The sequence below is a fragment of the Plectropomus leopardus genome, chromosome 22 (assembly GCF_026936395.1).
Source record: "Plectropomus leopardus strain MGB_pleo_1.0 chromosome 22, ASM2693639v1, whole genome shotgun sequence".
Taxonomy (NCBI): domain Eukaryota; kingdom Metazoa; phylum Chordata; class Actinopteri; order Perciformes; family Serranidae; genus Plectropomus; species Plectropomus leopardus.
In genome coordinates this window covers 14213045-14234439 of record NC_142197.1, presented here as the reverse complement: position 1 = coordinate 14234439, position 21395 = coordinate 14213045, and the positions used below count along the sequence as shown (strand labels likewise).

General features: G+C 41.1%; 1 protein-coding gene across 1 annotated transcript in view; it reads right to left on the bottom strand.

The window, feature by feature from the left end:
• Positions 1 to 2128: 2128 nt before the first annotated feature.
• Positions 2129 to 21395, bottom strand: part of pdzrn4 (PDZ domain containing ring finger 4) — a 41918-nt gene continuing 22651 nt past the window's right edge. The window contains exons 2-9 of the mRNA XM_042511594.2: positions 19409 to 19680; positions 17842 to 17944; positions 11290 to 11388; positions 9783 to 9845; positions 6171 to 6272; positions 5819 to 5935; positions 4504 to 5568; positions 2129 to 3843 (exon numbers count right to left, since the gene is read on the bottom strand). Of these exons, the coding sequence (XP_042367528.1) occupies positions 3271 to 3843; positions 4504 to 5568; positions 5819 to 5935; positions 6171 to 6272; positions 9783 to 9845; positions 11290 to 11388; positions 17842 to 17944; positions 19409 to 19680 (2394 nt within the window). The 3' untranslated portion in view covers positions 2129 to 3270. The remainder of the gene's footprint in view (positions 3844 to 4503; positions 5569 to 5818; positions 5936 to 6170; positions 6273 to 9782; positions 9846 to 11289; positions 11389 to 17841; positions 17945 to 19408; positions 19681 to 21395) is intronic.

Here is a 21395-nt window from a genome sequence, read left to right as displayed (position 1 = left end):
AAGCTTCACAATCTTTTCCTAACCATGAACAAAGTGCTGTTGTGACATTACATTGCCACATTGTTGTTATATGAATGTAGTGTTTGGGAGAAACTTAATCAAGCAGGTTTACCCAAGCTGGCCCTGCATGAGTTATGATAGAGCTACCTGGGTACCAAGTGGGTGGGGGCACAAAATGGGCATCTTATCTGGGACCTATCTGGGTAAACCCAAACCATGTGGGCAATAGGGCTGTTGTGGAACCCATGGACAGTCCCATACAGGGCCCATTTTTCAGCCCACTTACTACACACGGGCCCCAAATACAAATGTTGGATGGGATATTTAATGAACTGTTGTGAGAGAGGTATCCATCCTCTCATCTAACTCTTGGCAGGAGCGCAAATTTCCCCAAACTAAGTTTAAAACTCTCTTTAAAAGTGAGATTTCAATTTATGATCAGAATCTTATAATCAACACCAGTGACTGCCTCCATCCAGTGGGTATCAAGAAAGCATTTAATTACAGAGTCATGCTTTCACATCTACAGATATTATTTTCATTTTATGAAAGTTTTATATGGTGCAAAGGCCTTGCTCCTATACCAAGCATGTTTAATTTTCAGGTGGTAGTCTCTTTTTTATCATGTCTTGATGCATGAAGCTTACATGCAATCTAAACCTCAGTACCTTAGCATTAAGCTGTGTATTTTGGTCATGCCATTGTGCTTCCTTCATGTGTGGTAATGCAAGCCTATTTCTGCATAGGCCACCACATTATACCACTGCAAAAGATCAACATTCAATTATCTTTGCCATGCACATTGGGATTAATCATTTATAATACTGCAAGAATTTTCCCTCAGTTCCCGTGCCACTTCTGTCACACAGATAAAACTAGTTGGATATTATACAGCGAGATGGTTAGCTGCGAGAAACATGGGTGCAGCGCTTACCTGATTTAATATTATGCATAAAAGCCGTGGCGATGTGGATGCCAGTCTGATGTCGCTCATTAATTCTTCAGTTCAGTGGGCTGTGGACAGACACAGCAGATTGACAGGGGATGAGGAGACTTCACCAGCTTCTCCTTAATGCTTTGAAATGGGGGTACAGTTTAGCTTTGATGCCTCCTATCACTAAATGGACATGCACCCCCATGCACACACAGCCTCTGTGCACCCGTATCCCACCCCCCACACACACTGTCAGTCAGTCATCCCACTGTGAATACATGAATACTGTAAAATGAAGCGACAGGGTAAATCACTATGTGTGCTATCAAGCCACAAAACATCAAAATGCTCCATGACTTCTTGAGTGTGAATATGGAGATCAGGAGGCTTGATTTGGTATAGCCTGGAGGCAGGTGGGGTAGTTTTCCAGGTGCGGCAATCATTGCTTTTCCCATTTAGTTCTCTCATGTGTTCAATCAGCAGTCATTTTCTTTATAATCACTCACAAATAGACTTTAGAACACAGATGATTACACAGTATTGATCAACACTTACGTAGAGGACTACATTATGTATCTAACATAAATAACCCCAGCTGCCTCCTTTTGTATTCCTTGCTTAACAAAATGTGTTATTCTCTGCAGGAGACAATACATTTTCTCCTGTGAGCCCCAGCATAATCTCTGCTGACTAAGCCACATTTAAAGTAAATCACTAAAAATTTAGAGCTCTGTGTTTGACACTAAGCAGAGGGTAGGATAAAACATTGTGTGGCTGCTATGTATTTTTTCAGGCCAGTTTCTGTATCTGCACAGAAAATGAAACTGGCACTGTATAGGCTCAATGTATGGAGGATGTCCACTGAATACAAAAAAAAGTTTAACAATATTCTACAAGCGATGCAGGACTACACTTAGGTACAGTAATGCTTGGTGCAAACATCAACACGCTAACACGTCAGCAGTGCCATATTTAGGGTGTTTAACTTATGTTAGCAGGTGTAACCATCTCAGTTCACCAAGAGTATTACAATTCATCCATGGAGGGACATGCCATATTAGCACCATATTTCATGGCAATCTTTCCACTAGTTTAGCTATATAACTGATGGCGGCTAAAAATGTTTATCCTATATATTGAGATATTGTTATGACAAAAGACAAAATGTTAAAAAAAAAAGATTTTTTTTCTCACTTTTTTCATTGTTAGTTTTATTCAAATATCACCATCAACAAATATTGAACTCAAGGCCTCTTCAATGGACTTTACAGTGAAAAGCAGCAGGTTTGAGTTGAAGGCTGCAATATGATACATTTTCTTGACTTCCATTTCGACAATAGTCACTTAATGTGAAACATTTATCAGACGGACCATAAAAATTAATTTACAATAAATAGAAATAACAGTAAACAATATAAATATGAATCTATATAACATTTTAAACATAATTCACACATCTATGGTTTATAGTAAGGGTTTGGCATTGAGCCAGCAATGAAATTAACCAGGTATTCAACCACTTCAGATCAGAGTTTTGACTGTAAGGTGAGGTAAAACTGTTCAAAAAGCCCTCCCAGCTCATAAATAGTATGAGCTTTTGAGATAGCATAATGGATATTTTCAGTGCTTTAACTTTTCAGATGATTCTGACTCAAGTGACATTATCAACACAATGAATGGATGGTTTTTATGAGATGGATTTCACAAATTTTTGCATTTCTCTTTGTGTCAGTCTGGCATACAATGCAGGTTACAATACAATCACATAGTGTCAGCTCTGACCTTGTCGGTTTGGTGATACGAACATAAATAAGAAATTACAATAAAATGTTTACAGTTCATTGACATTCAGTGTAAAAATTTCCTTACAAAAATGTACAGTTTACAAAGTGTGAAAAATATTGTAATTTCCCCATTATAAAAAAATGCCACTTTAAACGAGGCAAGTGAAGTCGCTTCATACGCAATGAAACACAAGAATGGAGACTATGGAAACACGATACATAATGTACATGAAGTTACTGTGTTGGGTCCAATCAGTGTGAACCAATATGCTACCAAAATGATCTGCTATCAGAAGCCAGTGCATTACTAAAAATCCACTGTAAAACAGTGAAAAGTTTGAATGGCTGAGGTCTTGTAATGATAGAGTTAAGAAAGGTATTGAAACATTCTTGAAGTTATAGTTACAAAGTTGCATGAGGAATGCTACCGTAGTCCTCCGCAATGACATTTTTAATTTAATTTCACAAACTTTTTGTACATAAAGCAGTAGTTCCTGAAATGCAGGCTACCTGATATTCAAATGTTCAGTACTTTATGCAGTACTGTTTGCGCTAGACAGTTGTGACAGACAAGAAGGCATTATGTACTTTGGAGCCCTCTGGGACTCTTGCCCCATGACTCATCAGCTCCTGGATGGTCATCCAGTTATCCAGGATCTTTTTGTTTCGTTTCTTCATCATTTTTTTGTGACTGAGCTCCAAGATATTAATCTCCTTTCTTCCCTCAGCTCCACTGGCTGGCCCCTCCTTAAGACACTCAAGGCGACTCTTTTGCATGAACTCCCTCCTCTTTCTTTGCTCCCTGGCCCTTGCCAAGTGCTGCTTCCTCTCCTCTTTGCTCCAGTAGCGGCCCATCTTCATCTCGCTCATGGCATCGTCGTCTGTAGTCATGCCTCCGCTTCTCTCCTCTCTGATCCTTAGTGCCCGCTCCCTTAGGATTCGGTCACGAGCAGGCCTCCGGGCCACATAGCGTGTACCGTCAGCTCGTACTTTGACCTTCCACTCAAGACGGGGTTCCCCAGGGCGTCCGCCCCGGTGCACAGGATCTCGACAGACACTGAGAAGACTCAGTTGGCTCTGGGAATACTCCAGAGAGGAGTGTTGTTGTAGCAGCTGCATGTAGCTCTGCAACACAGAGAACAATGTTTGTCTTTAGAGGTACCTCAATCAAAGGTGTATTAGAATAAGACTGATGCGTCTCTTCTTAATTACACCAGCCTCATCTCATTCCAAACTCATCAAATAGTGCTGCTCTCTCAGTCCTTTTAGTGTAAGCACAATGCCAAAATGCCCCTCTCACATGCGCATTAAATGCTGCTGGATGACATCAGCTGAAAACGCGGCTGGACAGACCTGATTGCACTGTTAATGTACTTGCAACTGGCACCTGCCTTGTCCACATGATGCACATGGTGCACATGGGCAACGTCACTTGAGAACGGACAGAAGCTGTTGCATGTGCATGAAACACAGCAGGATGGCATTAGGTTGAAACGCTGACGGTAACGACATAATATAAGGAGTGCAAGGGCACCTGTAGGGCAGGTTGGGGGGCTGTGGATGAGTTAACCATCCATGCCCTTGTTGTCTAAATCTAATCTTTTGTGCCAGCATGTGCATTTCTTCATGTTCTGGTATATATTGCCATGTGCTTTTGTTGCCTAAACATTAGCATGTGTGGCATTATTCCACTGTGTGCATTTGTTGACATGACAGTAACAGCATCTTGGAACAAAAACAGCAACATGTGACAAACTGGGATTAGAACGTGGTGATTACACCTACCTGCAGTTGCCTGGATGCTCCCTGGCCTTGATAAGGGGTTGTCTGATAAGAACCGTAGGGAACCCCCCTTCTTGATTCTCTGGTCCTCCCTTTCTTCTCACACCTCTCATCATCTGCTGGCAGGGCAGGGTCTGACTCGGACCGGGAAGGGTTGCTCTGGTCTGGGCTGCTGGAGATAACAGGGCTGGGGTCTGCTGGTCTGCTATGATTAGTTGTACCCTGGGGCTTGGGGATTGGGATCGGACTGGAGGGTGTGGAGGAAGCCAGTCTGAGGTTTTTCTGGTTGGTGATGCTGATGTGTCTCTGCAGTGAATGATCAGGAGATCTCTCCATACCTAGTGGAGTTGACCGTGCACTCTCCGCTGTGTTGTAGGCACTGGAGCTGTCCTTCTCCCGGATTCTATCACTGTCCGACCGCTCTGGGCATTCATGGATGTCAGCCAACCTGCCGTGCCGTTTGTGTCCCTCTTTGGGGCTCCGTCCAGGTGAGCATGATGTAGGCTGTGAGGCATCCAGCTGATGGTTCTGGCGGAGCTGATGCGCCTGCATGATGCTCTGGCACTCGAGCTCAATGCTGCGCAGTTCCTCATTTAGCATCCTCAACTCTTGTTCCACACCAGTCCTTCCTCCAACACCATCTACATCATCTCCATCCACTCCTTGCTCGGTGACGCTACACTCTATACTGTGTCGGATGGAGTACACCCCACATTCACCTCCATTCCGGATTTGACACTTGAGCTCCAGGAGTTGTTGGAAGCGATTCTCTAAACCTAGAATCCCACCTCCACTGTTGCGAATACTGACTACCCCATCGTGGCCTTGGCCTTTGGATGATGACCTCGGACCCTGGGTTTCCTGTGGCACTACAGTCCCTCGTCTAGTGTGTGGATGCTCTGCCCGCCATCGCTCCCTCAGGCAATGGGCCGGTGTCCTCCTGTGGAGTCTAGCCAGGAGTGGCTGGTGCTCTGGACTGTCTGTACTGCGTCCAAACCCACTGTCTTTGTCTTGGTTGTTTGAGGAACAGGTAGCTGTGTCTGTTGCCATCTCTTCTTCGGCTAGATACTGATGAATGAAGAAAACATAGAAATGGTTAGTCCTCAAGAGCAATTTCACTTCACTTGGAATGATGGTAGGGTGACATACATCCAGTCTTTACTATCACTATCCTTCCTCTCTTGTCACCTTCTTTCATTTAGTCCCTCCTTTCCTCACTTGTAACCTTTCCTCACGCTTTCTCTTAAACTCTTCTGCCTCTTTAATTGGAAATTTTTGTCTCCTGTGTTGATGCATTTCTCTCAGCTTACAATCTCACCTCATCTCCCCTGTCAAAGTTACGCTCCTTCTGCTTCCTCCTCTCCTCCAGGATCTCCATCTTCAGCTCCTCCACCAGCTCCTGTTGCTCATCATCCAGCCATACCTCCTCTTCCAGCTGAAATCACAACATCTTGTCAGAATCCTCTGTGTGTGTGTGTGTGTGTGTGTGTGTGTGTGTGTGTGTGTGTGTGTGTGTGTGTGTGTGTGTGTGTATCTTTGTGTGTAGGAGCTCCAGACAATCACACTGACAGTTCGAAGGAAAGCAAAAGGCACTTAGCAGGCAGCTATTTGACATGACATAGGTTGTCAAGATAGGGCAGGGGAGCCTGCGAGGGTGTTCAAGTGTTTACCTGGATTTCTGGTCTTGTCACCAGGAGTATGATGCTCCTTGCCTCTTCACTTGACAACAAGGCAACGGCTTTCTCTCTGTCTTGCACTTCGCAGCCATTTATCTGTCCATCAAAGACAAGTTAAAATGGTCATGTTAAAAAGAGTGAACTTGTACAAAGTGCCAACTACACACACACCAAAGAAAGGACCTGTAATTCTACTATCATCATCCATTTAAGTGACATGAATGAAAAGATGAGTTTAAGACATCTGACGATTGTTCCTATTCTTGTAAGACACACCTTGAGTAATCACATACTGACACCTTTTTGTCTCCTACTTTCTGCCCATTTTCCCCCACCATTAGCCTCTTCTCGGACCTTTCTTTCTCAGATCTCTCCATCTGTCTTTTTTCATTTCTCCTATCACTTCCTCCAACTCCACGCATCCCTTACGAAACGCACGCGTAGGCTGCAAGCTTGGTAAGGGGAGTCAATTGCAAGTGCGTAGTCCAACCTCACGAGTCTGCTCTCACCACACATCCAGACACACAATTAACTGTTCTCTGACAGGTGGCGTTCATCTTTTCCTCACTAGAGTAATGGGGCTGTCAGACGAAGATAATAGGGCCAGCAGTAAAGCAGGACCCACTCCCTACAATCAGTCACAATACTGGGACACAGAACCACTATAGTGAAAGAATAGAGATAATCAAAGAGTGCTATGTACAATAACTGTGGAGGAGAGGTAATGTTCGTACGCCATTGTCCAGACAGGGAGCAAGCCGAGTTGTTGCTTATACTGAAATTATATATACTAAGGGTACGTCAAACCATACATTAGGATAATGTTGCCAAGTGTTGATCCAGTGACCCTTATTGTTTATTTTGGATGGTAAGTATCAGGCACTTGATTGATTTTTGCTTTACTGTATGATCAAGTTTATCAATGTCTCTCAATTCACTTCATCTTAGATCATACTTTTTGTTAGTTTTATATTGCACATCATTAATCTAAAAATTTTTTTAACCTTTTTATTTGAGGATAAATTTTCTATTCATCTTGTAAGGGACATCATACATTTTGAAGCATGAATTAGTATTATTGGTAATGTAGCAAAAGAAAATATCATTATCTAAATTTTGCATTTAAAACTGACTGTAAAAAATGATAAATCCATTGTGAGCATGGGTTAAGTCTGCCTCTGATGTTGTTCAGTCCCATTTAACTCAGCTTAAGCTGGTCTTTAATGCAGACAAATCCACATGCATGCTTTTTTCAAATGGCAAAAAAAAGAACATCTAATCTTCCTATGATCTCAAAGGGTTATATATCAATTTTTAGGTATAATTGTTGATCAAAATTTGTCATTTATGCCACATTCTGAAAACCTTTTCCAAAACTGAAACTTGGAATAAACTTTTTAAATTTTATTGCACAATGGGAATTTGCTTTTATTATATGCATGTGACCACTCCCTAAAAAAACTGGATATTGTGTACCATTGTGCTTTACATTTATTACTGGCTATGAAAACCACATGCACCAGTATACACTTTATGCTGCTGCTAAATGGATATCTCTGCACATCTGCAGAGTATGGCATTGGTTTGTTTTTATATTTATCTCTGCTCGGGTTGGTTCCCTCTTACGTATAAATACATGGGCATAAAAACAAAAATTATTATGGCCTGGACTCTCACAATATTCAACAAATGTTGGTCCCCAAGGTATGACTGAAACTAGGCAAAAAAGCTTTAAAACATGCAGCCCCATCTACCTGGAATAATGTACAGGAAGGCATGAAATTGTGGGAGCTGATTACTAATTGGGCAATGAAGTCATTTTTAAAGGCCTGAGAAAGTAGCACTCTCGGTAAATGTGGATTTTCTTCAGATTTTCACTTAAATAACATTGTATAAGTTTATGCATTATAACCTTTTCGTGTTGAATTTAACTGGATATTGTCCTTTTTTATTTGTGGTGACAGCTGTACTTGTGCTATTTTTGTTTATATCTAACAATGTTAATGCTTCCCTTTTGGCCAGGCTAAGTGTGTGTTATAAAGCAATGTGCTTGTATTACTATGTACAAAGGCCCACTTTCAAAAAAGTGTTTGTCACTGCATATTTACCTCCCTTACAAACAAAACCACACACCTCTGTATTTCAATGACCATGGCAGCATATAGAACATAAGGAAGAAAATACAGACAGCAGAGAGTTGTATTCACATGAGGCTCTGTGCTCAGGAAGTGACATTAAACAGACAACTTCTTGTTAAGTCGTAATGAGGGACTGCTCACCCTGGCTTTGACCCCTTGTTGAGCCTGCAGTCAAGAGTGCAAAGCTTTACATTTTATTAAACCTGTATTACAGTGGAAACACAATCAAGACTGAAACTATTTTGAATCTGCAGTTGCATAGATACAATCTAAAGTAGAAAAACGGTTTATGAGGTTGCAACATTTTTAGTTGTTTAGAGAGAATTATTAGGTCTTTTTGCATAATTAGACAAGAGAAAGACTGAGACAGGAGGAGTGCTGGAGAAGATGTAGTGCCGGGTGTAACTGCGACTAAGGATTTTAATTTCCCTGGTAAAATGAAGTGATTAAATATACATATGTTTGCCCGGACTGAACCACCAGCTGCTTAGCTACCCTCTAAAAAGATTGCAGCATAGAGGATCTACTTTGGCAGAAAGATGAAATGAGAAATAGGTTTTAAAAAACAAACAAACAAACAAACAAACAAATATCAATGTGATATCAAGGACCGTTGATAAACCAAGCCCACAAATTATTTCCTCTATCTGTGTCATGATGGTTTGCCACTTCCCCGCCACTTTTGGAGATTAGCCCCAGCCCTTGCTGTATTGTTTTGAATCATATTTCATCCATCCACATGTTTACTACACTTTCAGACAAGGTGGGGGCATGCAAGGAAGAGACAGCCATGCCCACTTAGGAGACCAGAATGCGTTTCTCAGCGGCATTTGAGCCACTAATCCAAGGTGATTTTACTAACCCTTCAAGGCATTTCTTAGTGCCGTTTGAGCCACCAATATGCAGTGTTTTTCGGCAACCTTTTGGGATCTTCCTCAGTGGTATTTGAGCCAACAATCCCATGTTGTTGCTTTTACCTACCTGTTTTACTGACCCTTCGAGGTGTCTCTCTGTGTCATTTGAGCCACCAATCCTGGTTGTTTTTACTGATCTTTCAAGGTGGCGTTTGAGACCTCAGTCCCAGGTGTTTCTACTAACCCGTTTTTACTGACTCTTTGAGGTGTGTCTTAGCGGCATTTAAGCCAACAATCCTGGTTGTTTTTTACTGACCCATTGACACGTAACTCGGCAGCGTTTGAGTCCTCAATCTTGAGTGTTTCTACTGAACTGTCCCTGCTTTTCCAGCAACATTTGTGCCACCAAACATATTTTAAACACTGTTTTAAAACACTGATAACCTACTGTTGGAAAAATGGGCTATTGGTCTAATGGAATAATTTTGGGCCGTTGCAGCAATGATGACATCCTACCACTTACACGAAGACTACTGATGTTTAAACCTATACATCTGAGTTCATAATATAACCTGGTATGAATGTACTTTGGTCACTGTGATAAAAATAACCACCTGTAGAATACGATCTCCTTCCTTAATGCGTCCGTCTCTTGCTGCTATGCTGTTTGGCTCCACCTGCACACAAGAACATGACAATCAATGCTGACAGCCAGTCATTGTGTTTCCCCATTAAAGAAAAAAAACACAGCTGATGTACCACTCAGTCACCACTCTCTCAATTCTGCTGTCAGGAAAAGTGTTTTTTTTTCCATAAAGAGAACACACTTATTTTCTGCTGACAATCTTGTATTTTCATATGATACGGGTTGGCTTTGACATGGACTTCTGCTTCATCCAAGCACAATGAAAGTTGCAAGTGTTTTCAGCACAGACCTGATTCTATTTTAGTTGAATGAATAAACATCTCATATTTTCAAAAGGCATCCCAGTGGATATGCAACAACACTACAAGCCCTCAATAGTCATTTTATAAACTTTGTTGTTCTTGCATTGAAGCTCAAGAGAGATAGCTACATGTGGAAAAAAATCTTAGTTGAAATGGAGAAAAGAATCAAGCACTTCCCAAAGTCGCACCGATGCTACCCATCCATACATTTTAATGAGGGGAATTTGCATTTTCATCCTTTTTATCAAACATACAAAAATAGATGCGTTCTGTCGGCAGGAGTCTACTTTCACAATCTGTTGATGTTTAGCAGGTTTTGTATTAACATTCAGATTCTGGTTCAAGAAGAACAGGTGAAAACTAGAGGAATAGCAGGCAGATTTCACAGACTTATTCTATAAAGACTGAAAGGCGCTAATTCTGCCATTTCTAATCTTATGGCAGCATTTAAATTCTCATACAGCTGGCACTTTTCACACTCTTATCCTTTTTTTATTCATTATGCGATGAAAAGTGCACCTGCAGTCAGATTCAGCATTTTTCTAATTCAGTTTGTAGCGCTTAAAGCCCTCATAAAACCGTCATTCATTAAGGTTTGTCTTGGAAAGTGCATTGATTTGTTTTCATTTTCATTTCATTTTGTCTTATCAACAATTGTGCAAGAGGAAGTTTTTTTTTCTCTGAGCTGCAAATTATTTGAATTTTAAAAAGATGTGTGCATGTTCTTCCTTTATTTGGTGTGCTTGGTATTCAGAGGGGGTACAGTAAATGTGTCATTTAACAGTCTGTGTGGGGAGGAGAAGGTTGTCGCTCCAAGCTAATTAAAACCTTCAATTAAAACAAGTCAAAGGAGGAGGAATGGCAGGACGGGAATCACATTTCAAACCCGACTTCCTCTTTTGCCATGCGTGGCTCATTCAGAGCTGATATTTGACTGGCAAACACTTTCCTTCCTCCCTCTTTCACTTCAATTTGCTCACTGCTTCAGGATGTAAAGATGGGAATTCAAATGGGATTTTATGCCATCTTTTAATAACTTCCTGCTCCAAAGTAAACTGATCATGGCGCCCTGAGTTTGATTTAACCAACATGCAACCTATCAGACCATATCGGGGAGGTATGTAATTGTGTGACAGTGTTGGGGACAAAAATGGCATTAACATCTGTCTCTACCTGACTGACGTATATGCCAGTGTCCTCCTCATCGTCGGTCCTGTAGCACAGTGTCAAGCCAAGCTTCTCCTGGCTGTTTTGTCTGCACAGCTCCACCTCCTGTTACACACAAACAAACCAATAATGTTTTAAACCTGGAATGTTTTCCCACATCGCACCTGTTATGAGCCCACATTTTCCCTAGTGGATCTGATGGATTCCAAAACCATGTCATTTCAAACAAGGGAGTTTACTCATCTGTTTTTACAGAGCAGCTGAAACGACACAACCCATGAGAGATGAGGTCCAACTCATTTTTATGCTCTACATTGCCTTCACTAATTACTTTGGGAGTGTTTTGTTGTTGTGTAGTCATAAGTAGGGAGTTCGCTTTAGGCAAAAAGGACACGTGTGTACACTGAAGTGAACGTTTAGCACATGGATATTTAACTTGCTGTGTGTCTGGGCCACAAACTGGAAGGAAGGAGAAAACTGAAAGGAGGCCGTGGCCAGACACAGCAGATCAAGCTGGTGGCTTTTGGTGTTACACTCATATGTCAAAAGCACTGGCAGAGCAGTGCTATTTGACGAGTTTGGAATGAGAATGGGCTAAATAGTTGTTTTTGATGACTCGGGGATGAGAACATGCTGGCTGGAAATGGGGCTGAATAGAGTACAGAGAGGAGAAGCTATCAGTCTTTGAATCTGAGGGGAACTGTAGTAAACACCTTTCCTGTATTTCGGTGTTAATATAAAAATTTGATACAAAGCTGTTACCCTCTCTCTAAGGCTGCTCCAACAACCAATATTGAGAATTTGTAGCAATCACCACACTAGAATTCAATCCAACACAATGACCATGTGCCCACACACAATAGAGGACAACACAGCAGACACGTAAACAGAGCCCCAGCATGTGTCCTGTACATCAATGAAATGAAAGCCTGTCAGTATCAAACTGAACCCAGCATGTGGCAGCATACAGGGGCCGCTCTTTGATGGCTACAGTGATGGTATTTCACTGGCTAGTTCCATCCCACAGGAAATGTCTCTAAATTTAGCCGCGACTGCCTCCTTTTGATCTCTGCTGTGCATAGAGGTAATCACATAAAGATAAACTCAAGGGGTAATCTTTATTAACCCCATGCTGCCAAATTCATTTCTGCGCTGTGAAGTTGTGAGAGGAGGGGAGTGGGGGAAAAAGGGGGGGCATGAATTAAGCCCCAGCCCCCTTTTTTTCTGTCATGGGAAGCCATGATAGCAGAGATTGACAGGGAAAGTAATTAATTTCTGTGGCATTTAACCCCCTGTGCAGACAGCCCTGACCTTCAAAGGTTGGGGGTGTGTTAGGAGTTTATAATATTGTAACACCATGTGCTGGTCTTGACTACCCACACTCCTCACCAGTTTAGCACACTGGCTGATTAGAACAATCCCTGACAGTAAAATAACAGCTGCATACATTGCGCAGCACTAATGTCAGTGCACATCGGGCGGTGTGCTGGATTACTGGAGTCAGTTATCATGGTATGAAGCCTACTAGTGAAGATGCATGGCGCCGTGGGTGTTGAAACAGTAGAGAGGCTTTATTAGAGATGATTGGATCCTAATCTGTGCCACTGTGGAGTTTAAATTAATGGCACAGTGGTGACGTTGAAACTAATTTCCTGTGGCTAACAATGTATTGTGAATTTATCTTTGTAATTTAAAGTATGTGGTTTCCCACTTTAAAATGGTAGTGATCACATTTACCACTAACACATATGACAAATGAAGACAATAGGTGGCTTCTTTTAAAGCCACATTAAACATCTGTTTGTAACATTTCAGTCTAATATGCACTTTATGCACGTTACTTCATGTTTCATTCAACTGGAATTATTGCCTCGCCTAATGTTCATTGGCTCATTGTTTCCTCATTGCAGATGATGACACCCTTTAGCTGTCACTATTTTATAGTGTGTAGATAACTCAGTCAGCCACAGAAAGCTTATAATTGTGAGTTTTCCCATTTATACTTTACTGTTTTTGGCTTCTTTCAGAGTTTTGGGGTTGCTTGAGCCTAATTACCACTGGACGAGATAACCACTAACATCTGGCCCACAGTCCAGTGCAAGGTCGCCTGCCAACCAATTTTTTAATACTCAGTGAAAAAAAATAATTTGCACTGGGATTTTTTTTTTGTACTTTGAATGTAAGTACAGTACTACAGTGCATTAAAAAGGCATTAAAATTTAGGTTAATAAAACAAAATGTCTGAAAGGATCCCCTGGACTGAGGTCTGGGCTAAGCCACGATTGTCCTCAAATCTTAAAACCGCTCTTGCGTACACCAGACCTGCATGGGCTGCTGCAACTGGATTTGCCCTTGGCAAAAATGGGTGAAATTCTTCAATAGTGAAAGGTTGAAAACAGGCATTTCATTTAATACATATATACAATTAAACTTAATCAGTGTTTGTTTATTAGCTTGCCCCTGGTCTCCTGTCATTTTGCAAAACTGGCCACTGAGCAAAGCAAGTAGAGTATCCCTGGTCTATGCAAAGCAATTTAATAGCACAATAAGGAGGCATGGCCATTGAAGACCTCAACTAAACCCATTCAGGGTTAGCAGGGTGGTAGCACTTTAAGTTGTGTTAAAATAACCCATATGATGTCAGAGGGGTTATCTTAGATTGGGTTACAGACAAATGATTTTTTAATAAAAACCTTTGCTATGAACTGGGGCTGTGGATTTTTAAATGTTGGCATTTATTGGCAGTGATAAAGTTAATATTTAGCTGAATCATGGGAATTGTAAAATCTGGCATTTTTGGTCCTTGGCCTGTATTAGAGAGTTAAATCCTGGATGTCTTGACCTGTGCTGCATTGGTGCTGAGCATTCCTTATTTATGATTTATAGAAAGTAATAATACATGTTTTACATATTTCTACTTGCAGTGCATCAGTGCTATCCCTGTAGCACACATTGCGTACCAACATTTTTCTCTTTTTGAGGATTTAAAACCCCAGCCTTTGATGTTTGGCACCTGTTGATGGTCCATAATTAAGACATGTTCATTTTGACTAATTTGGCAAACAGCTAACTGGCTGCTTTTTGGCAGACCGCTGGCACTTCATTAACAGCGCTGTGTAACCTGGTGACCAAACAGAGCAGTCAATAAAGTCTAAAATTATTCAACATAGTCTGGAAAGTAAATTATCCAAAAGAGGTTGCAACCATTTAGATGAACTCAGATATCCAAGGTAGTATTTCTAGTAACTCTGGCTTGCTATTCCACTGCAAACTTCTGTTCCCTAACAATCAAAGCATCCGTATATGAAACTGTCAGATCTGACACAGTTTCTACATCTACCGTCTGCTTCTTGGAAATATTGTACTTTGGTAGATTTGGCAGAAGTAGCAGTAGTATTATGACAGCAGGAGTACCCATATGGACAATCATTTGGAATTGAAGCTAAACCTGTCAGAAGTAATGTTCCTGGGAATGGCAGCCCTATTCTGTTTCATCCGAGAGGAAAGCCATTCACGTTTCAGTTAGATACACATGGATGGACAGAGGTAGGTGAGGATGGCTGATTTGGGGTGTGAGCGACTGGCAGGTGGGGGTGGGAGAATGGCTGTTGTGTGTGTTGGGTTGTGTGTGTGTTTTCTCACACTGTAAAGCCAACCTCTAAAGCCCTCCACCCCCCATCCCACCCCTGACACACAGCGGAGGCTCCTTCATCTAGATGACGCCGTGAGGGAAGGCCACAGCTGCAGCAGAGGAGTCCTAATGACCCATAGTGCAGCTCATTGAACCAGGAAGTGCCTATTAAACCAGGGAGGACTATAGACAATGGCAAACGTCACCCATCACTGTCACCTAACATGACCTCAAAGGTCCACTGTCTGAGTATCCTCATGTTGCTTCCGATAAAATAGAGACACTTGTGGGTACAGACTATATGTCAATTCACCAATTTTAGCGTGCTCACATGCTGAAGTATGATGATGAACAGGCTTTAAGGTTCTGTATATGATATTCAGAACATTCATATGGCTAAAAGCCACTATATAGTGCCCCTGGGATGACGTTTCTCTGTAGGCCAACCTGGAAGCTAATATCGCCCTGTGTCCCTCCTCAAAATCCCTATGGGATATACAGGAAATAAGCTCTGTGATAAACAAATGTTTATGCTAACATGGCATCGGCATGTTACATTTACCAGTAAAAGAAATGCAGCTTTGAAGAATTCAAACAGTGCCATGAAAAACTAGCAATATAAAGCCTCCTGCTTAGCACTGAGTTTTAGTGATATACCAACACATTCTCCTCCCAACTCGTCACGTTACAGCTCTGTCAATGGTCTTCCGTGTCAACATATTACTAATTAGGAATTCTTCTGCGTCTACTTTTTTTTTTTTAGGATGCTAATACATAGATGTGAAAAAACACACATGTTGGGATGAAGTTGCATGTGGATGTTTTTAAGCAGCAGCAGCAGCACTTATGGTTTGGTTAAGGGCAAGGGGGCACATGGTAAGGTGTAGAAAAAAAACATCACATTCAAATGGGAAGGTCTGGGTATGTAGGACCCATCCAGCTCCCCTCTCACCTGCCCTACAAGTGCCCTTGAGCTCCTCATATTACATGGTTACAGACAGCGTTACAACCTGTCGCCGTCCTGACGTGTTTTTTTGCGCATTGGACAGGTTCCATCCGTCTGCAGTCTCAAGTGATGCCCGTGCACTTATCAGGAACCCAGCCATCCATTGGCGTATATACAGCAATAACACTGTGATTGATTTTGTCTGGCTGCATTGTCACCTGGTAGCATTTTATGTATAAGTGAAAGGTGCCTTTTAACATTACGCATTTATGCCAAAGGCACTGACAGAGCAGCACTATTTGATGAGTTCGGAATCAGAACGTGCTGTTTATACAGTCCTGTTTACTATAAACCAGACTGAAGTCTGTAAATATTGTAGATAACACATATTAAATATGTATAACAGATGTCAGATAGGCCTATAATCCACCACAAATTAACATAATCTAATTGATTAATCAGTGCAATGTCATCACATTCTGTCACATTGCTCAACGGACCAAACAGTGCTTGCGGTTTACCACACGACATCGACAATTTCTATTCAGCTTTAAGTGGCTGTCTAAAAAGGGAACTTAAGTATTTCTGAAGGACAGTGCATTTTGAAACTGCCTGTGAATTAAACAAAGTGGTTATTCAACGGGGAGGCCTTCCAGAGAGGGATTTTCTTTTGCTACAATGATATATAGAAAATAGCCTCCCGTCTTAAACCTAGGTTTTTTTCTATGCTATGCAGAACAATTCAAAGGATAGATGCAGCTTCCACATTGGGCAGCCACTTTTCTTGTATTATTGTGATAGAGTATTTTTCTCGTATTGTTGTGGGATATGAACATCATATGGCAGGGGTGGCCTTGGATTATCTCCTGAGATTGTGCATTACTGAGAAATCACCTTGGAAATCTGAAGCAACAAGTAGCCTAGCATGCATTTTGCACAAGTATTGTGATGTTTGCATTCTGGGGCCTTACATGATGCAGCATTGCCCCCACTTAATTCTTCATTGGAAAAATACTCAGCATGTAACTATCATGCTACCAGTTTGTTGAAAACAGTGAAATATGGATGGTATGGTAAAATAAGAGCACCAGAGGGAAGCTGAATTTGAATTTGCAATTTTAGCCTGGTGTCCTGATAAATTAAAATATCTAGAAAAAATGAGAGTGTAGAGGAGAGCTACATACTTCCAGGTCTGGAAGAGATATCATATGAGGAGAGGTAAAGAGAATTACATTTACCAGCTCTAGCATACAGGAGACACAGAGGGGACATGATTGAGATACTCGAGCTTGTTCACAGAATATATACGTATGGCTGAGTCTGTTATCCAATTTTGTAATAATAGATATAATTTGAAAGGGAACTCCTCAAAATTACTTCCACTAAGGCATTTCTCTGAAAAAAACTTTTTACACTTCATGCAGCTAAAGTATGGAATGAGCTTTCAGAGGATGTAGTGTGAGCTCCTTTGGACTGTTTAAAATAGTACATTAAATTAAATTAAAAAATTTAATTAAAATGTAATTTATTTAATTTAATTATTAAAAATTAAAGCCGATTTGTGACTATTTTTGTAATTATTGTATGTATATTGTGATATTGTTTCGTTGTATGGTTTATTTGCTGTAGTTGGTAAGACTTGCATGAAGGATTTATATAGGATATATATATTTATATAAGTTTCATTGAAAGTTGAAAATTGTCCAAAACAGAAAGGGTTCATCCTCTGGTGAGCATAAATGCGATTGGTAAAATTCCAGTGGCAATTTGTCCATTTTGCTAGTTTTTATATTTCTACTTTCATGCCCTCATTGGTAGCCCAAAGTAAAGAGATAAAAAGGAAATGAGGGGAAATTCTTCCCCTGTTGACCATGAAAAGTTCAAGTTATCCTGTTCTGGACTTAAGATGTCACAAAAAGTTGTAGTGCTGTCTCAGTACAGTATAGTTACAGTCATATAGCAGAAAGACGCAGAACATTACCTCATACTCATACTCTTCAGTCCTCTCCACCTCTGCTGGGGTATTAGAAAGGTACTCTGGACATTCATAAAACTCATGCTCCATGGTGTGGATGGAATGACAACTAGAGAAAATCAAAAAGAGCAAGAGAAAGTATGTTAGAAATAATTAAAGTAAGTAAACACGTTCTAGTAGAAGCCTTGAATACAAGTAAGAACCCTAAAAATAAGCATAATAGGTCCTCTTTAACTGGAAACAGGATCCGAATATATTTTCTATCCCAAATGAACCTGAAGCCTCCCCGAGGTTAGTTGTTCTCTTCCAATTCATGGTAGTCATTAAGCAGTTGTATCATAGTGTGGAAACCCCTAGCATAGCTAAGTACTTGTCCCTGTGATATCATTATGCAGAGCCAAATCCGCATGCAATAATTGGTTCTGTGTGCTACATCCATTTCCTTTAATGGGAACTTTTGCTGGGCGATTAAAAGCCAATGGGCTGCTAGAGCGGGCATGCTGGCACTGCGTCCATGCTGTGGCTATTTATAGGGTTTAAGCTGGGCAGTAGATGAAATCAATTTGTCCTATAAAACTACAAACCTGCCATACTGGGTCAATGATTACGGAGAGGCAGTTATCATGGTGACAGTTTACAGAGGTCATAGCTTTTATGGGATGATTGGTTGATTTTTACATTAATTATTCAGAGTTTTGTTGCAAAATTAGAATTTGTAAGGGGTCTGCTATGTAATTTTATGTGTACTTGTTTGATATTCTCAAAAAGTCAAATATAACACAAAGACACATATATCCTCATACTGTCTTTGCTGGAACACCTTTGTTCACCCTTTCTCTGAGATACTCTGTTTTAGCACTTGTCTCCTAAGACCCCCTTCCAAAAAAGCCCAGTATACTATAACTGTAACTAAGAAAAGCTGCATTTTTTACAGTGAGGAATCACCAATAAAAGATTCAAAACACAGCCAGACATGTTCCTGCAGGAATATCATCTGAAATCAGGAAAAAAATTAAGATAATTAATCAAGATGTTTCCCAGACATGAGCATGTAGTTACACGTAGCAGTGTACTTGCAGCCGAGGGAATGACTGTAATGGAGAATAGCTGCACTTTTGGCAAAAAATCACCAATGAAAGCTTCTAAACACAATCGGACATGTTCCAGTGGGAAAATGATCTAAAATCAGGCACAAGTTTACAACATCTGCAACCATGTTTTCATATCTCCCTGATGTTAGCTACATAGCTACACGTAGTACTGTACTTGCAGCCAGAGATTGACTGTAAAAGAGAGTAGTGTTACTTTCTATCATGAAAAGTCAAACTAAAAGCTTGTGAACACATGCACATGTTCCAGCAAGAATATCCAAAATGTTTGGCCTTATTTAATATAAATATCCAACATTATAAAATAATATGACACACAATAGGTCTCCTTTAACAAAATATGGGGTAATAATATTATACCTGTCTGTGTCATCTCAGTGTGCACCATTGACATTCAGCTACCTTTCAGTACATGAAAAACTTTTTGCGTTGTCTACATCTGTACAGTATGTGTTTGCCCTCACCTGTCTGATAAAAGGAAAGGACAGATGTCAGGGACAGGCGGAGTAGCAGGCCGAAGCTTCGCCAGCGCCATGATGTGCTCGAATGTGATGTCCGTCTGTGTGCAAACATCCACCACACAGACGTCCTGCGGCGTGCCGCTTTGGGTATGTGCAACAGCTGCTGTGGCTCTAGTGGGGGTTCGCCGGAGAACCTGGACAACGATGGGGTCTCGCCTGATTGCCTCCGCCACTGCTTCCTCATGGTCGACCTTTGAGAAGTTGCGCCCATTCACCTGGAGGGGGGAGGGGGGAGGGGAGACCAAATCGTTAGGGCACCCTGTTCTCCTTTAAGTTGCATGTTATAGTAAAAGATGCAAACTGTATTCTGTTCCAACTTCCGAATCCCCCAGTCTCTAAAAGGAGAGACGTTTCAGTAGGAATAGTAGTTTTTTTTTTTCTTCAAACCCTCATTTATCCAAGGACAGTCTGACAGACATGCATGCTCTTTTCAGAAACAGCCTGTTTCACATTTACACCTGGGAGCCTCAAAGTACTTTTACACGTCTCCACAGTGTAAGCTCTGAATGGCTTCTAGTAGCGCAACCACAAGTTAAGTGCTTTCATAAAGGGCACTTTAGCAGTAATTCTTGATGGAGGGAACACATTGCATATTCACCCTTGTTTTTCCCAACACGGCACACTTTCCCGGCAGGTTCAGACGTTTTAACTGCTGACCAGCTACTCACAAATGCGCCTCTCTAACCTTTTGGCTGCTGACAAATTTACAGAGACTGTATAATGTACGAGAGTGCAGCATTTGCTGAAGCAGAAAAACTCCTTAATGAGCTCATTTTATCTCATTCTGTTTTGCAGCAATAATCTTCTTCAAATCAATCTTACTCAGATGCATTATTTACATTGCATTCCTACCATTAAGCCCATTAGATGTAGAATAATAATAATACTGATTTAAGCAAATGAGCAGCAAAGTGGGGAGCTGCAGTGCGGGTAGAGTGTGCTCCGTGGGGAACGTCGGTTGTAGCAAGCAGTGCCTACTTAATTTGCAAGATCAGAAAAGGTTGAGCCACAAGGGAATCGGTGGAGAAGAGATGTCATACTGACAGCTGTCAGTGTGAAAACACACACGCACACACACACACACACACACACACACACACACACACACACTTATGCATTTAAGTCTAACTCAATTAGTTTAACCTCTGTATGCCAAGGCAGTGCTCAAATTCATTTCAGCCTGTCACATCCTGAAATTGATTGTTTGCATTGATTTCAGGTGTGTGAGAGGTTCAGAGTGTTTGTCAAGGGTTCACAATGTGGAAGCATGTGCCTAATGTCAGCATCATTAGAAGAGAGCGGAGCTGGCGTCAGGGTTGGGTTGACCCGACTTGGGCCGGGAGCTGTTCTTCTACCATGCCTTCTTCTGGCTGATGTCCGGTTGCAGGAGAATAAAGTGGATGAGATGCAATTGAGGCTCACTCAACACATCTTCACAGAGACATGGTTAACCCCTAACCTCCTGAATCAAGTAGCAGCAACATGCCCAAGCAATCAAATGGAATCTTCATAGTAGCTGCTGATTTTAAATCACCTCATCCTTTAACTCCAAAAATGGAGCAAGATCAAGGTCAAATGTAATTTTGAAGGTAGATTTATTGGTTGTTTTTATTATTGGTAGAACAAAGTAGAACTAAAAAGAGCTACATTCTGAAATGTCTTTTATATATTTTAGCCCAGTGGAAGGACTCAGGCCCTGTCTACACATATACAGATATTTTTTGTGACATCACATTTTCCTCTACGTTTTGGCCTCTTGTCAACATGCAAATGAAGTTCTAGGTCACTAAAACCGAGGTTTTTCAAAAGTCCAGTTTCTTTATCTGTGACGACACGAAGCACGGAGGTCTAGGTAATTTCCTCACGTTGGGCCAAATGTTGCTTTGTGTAATGAGCACACACTAGAAACAACAACAATGGTGGATTACCG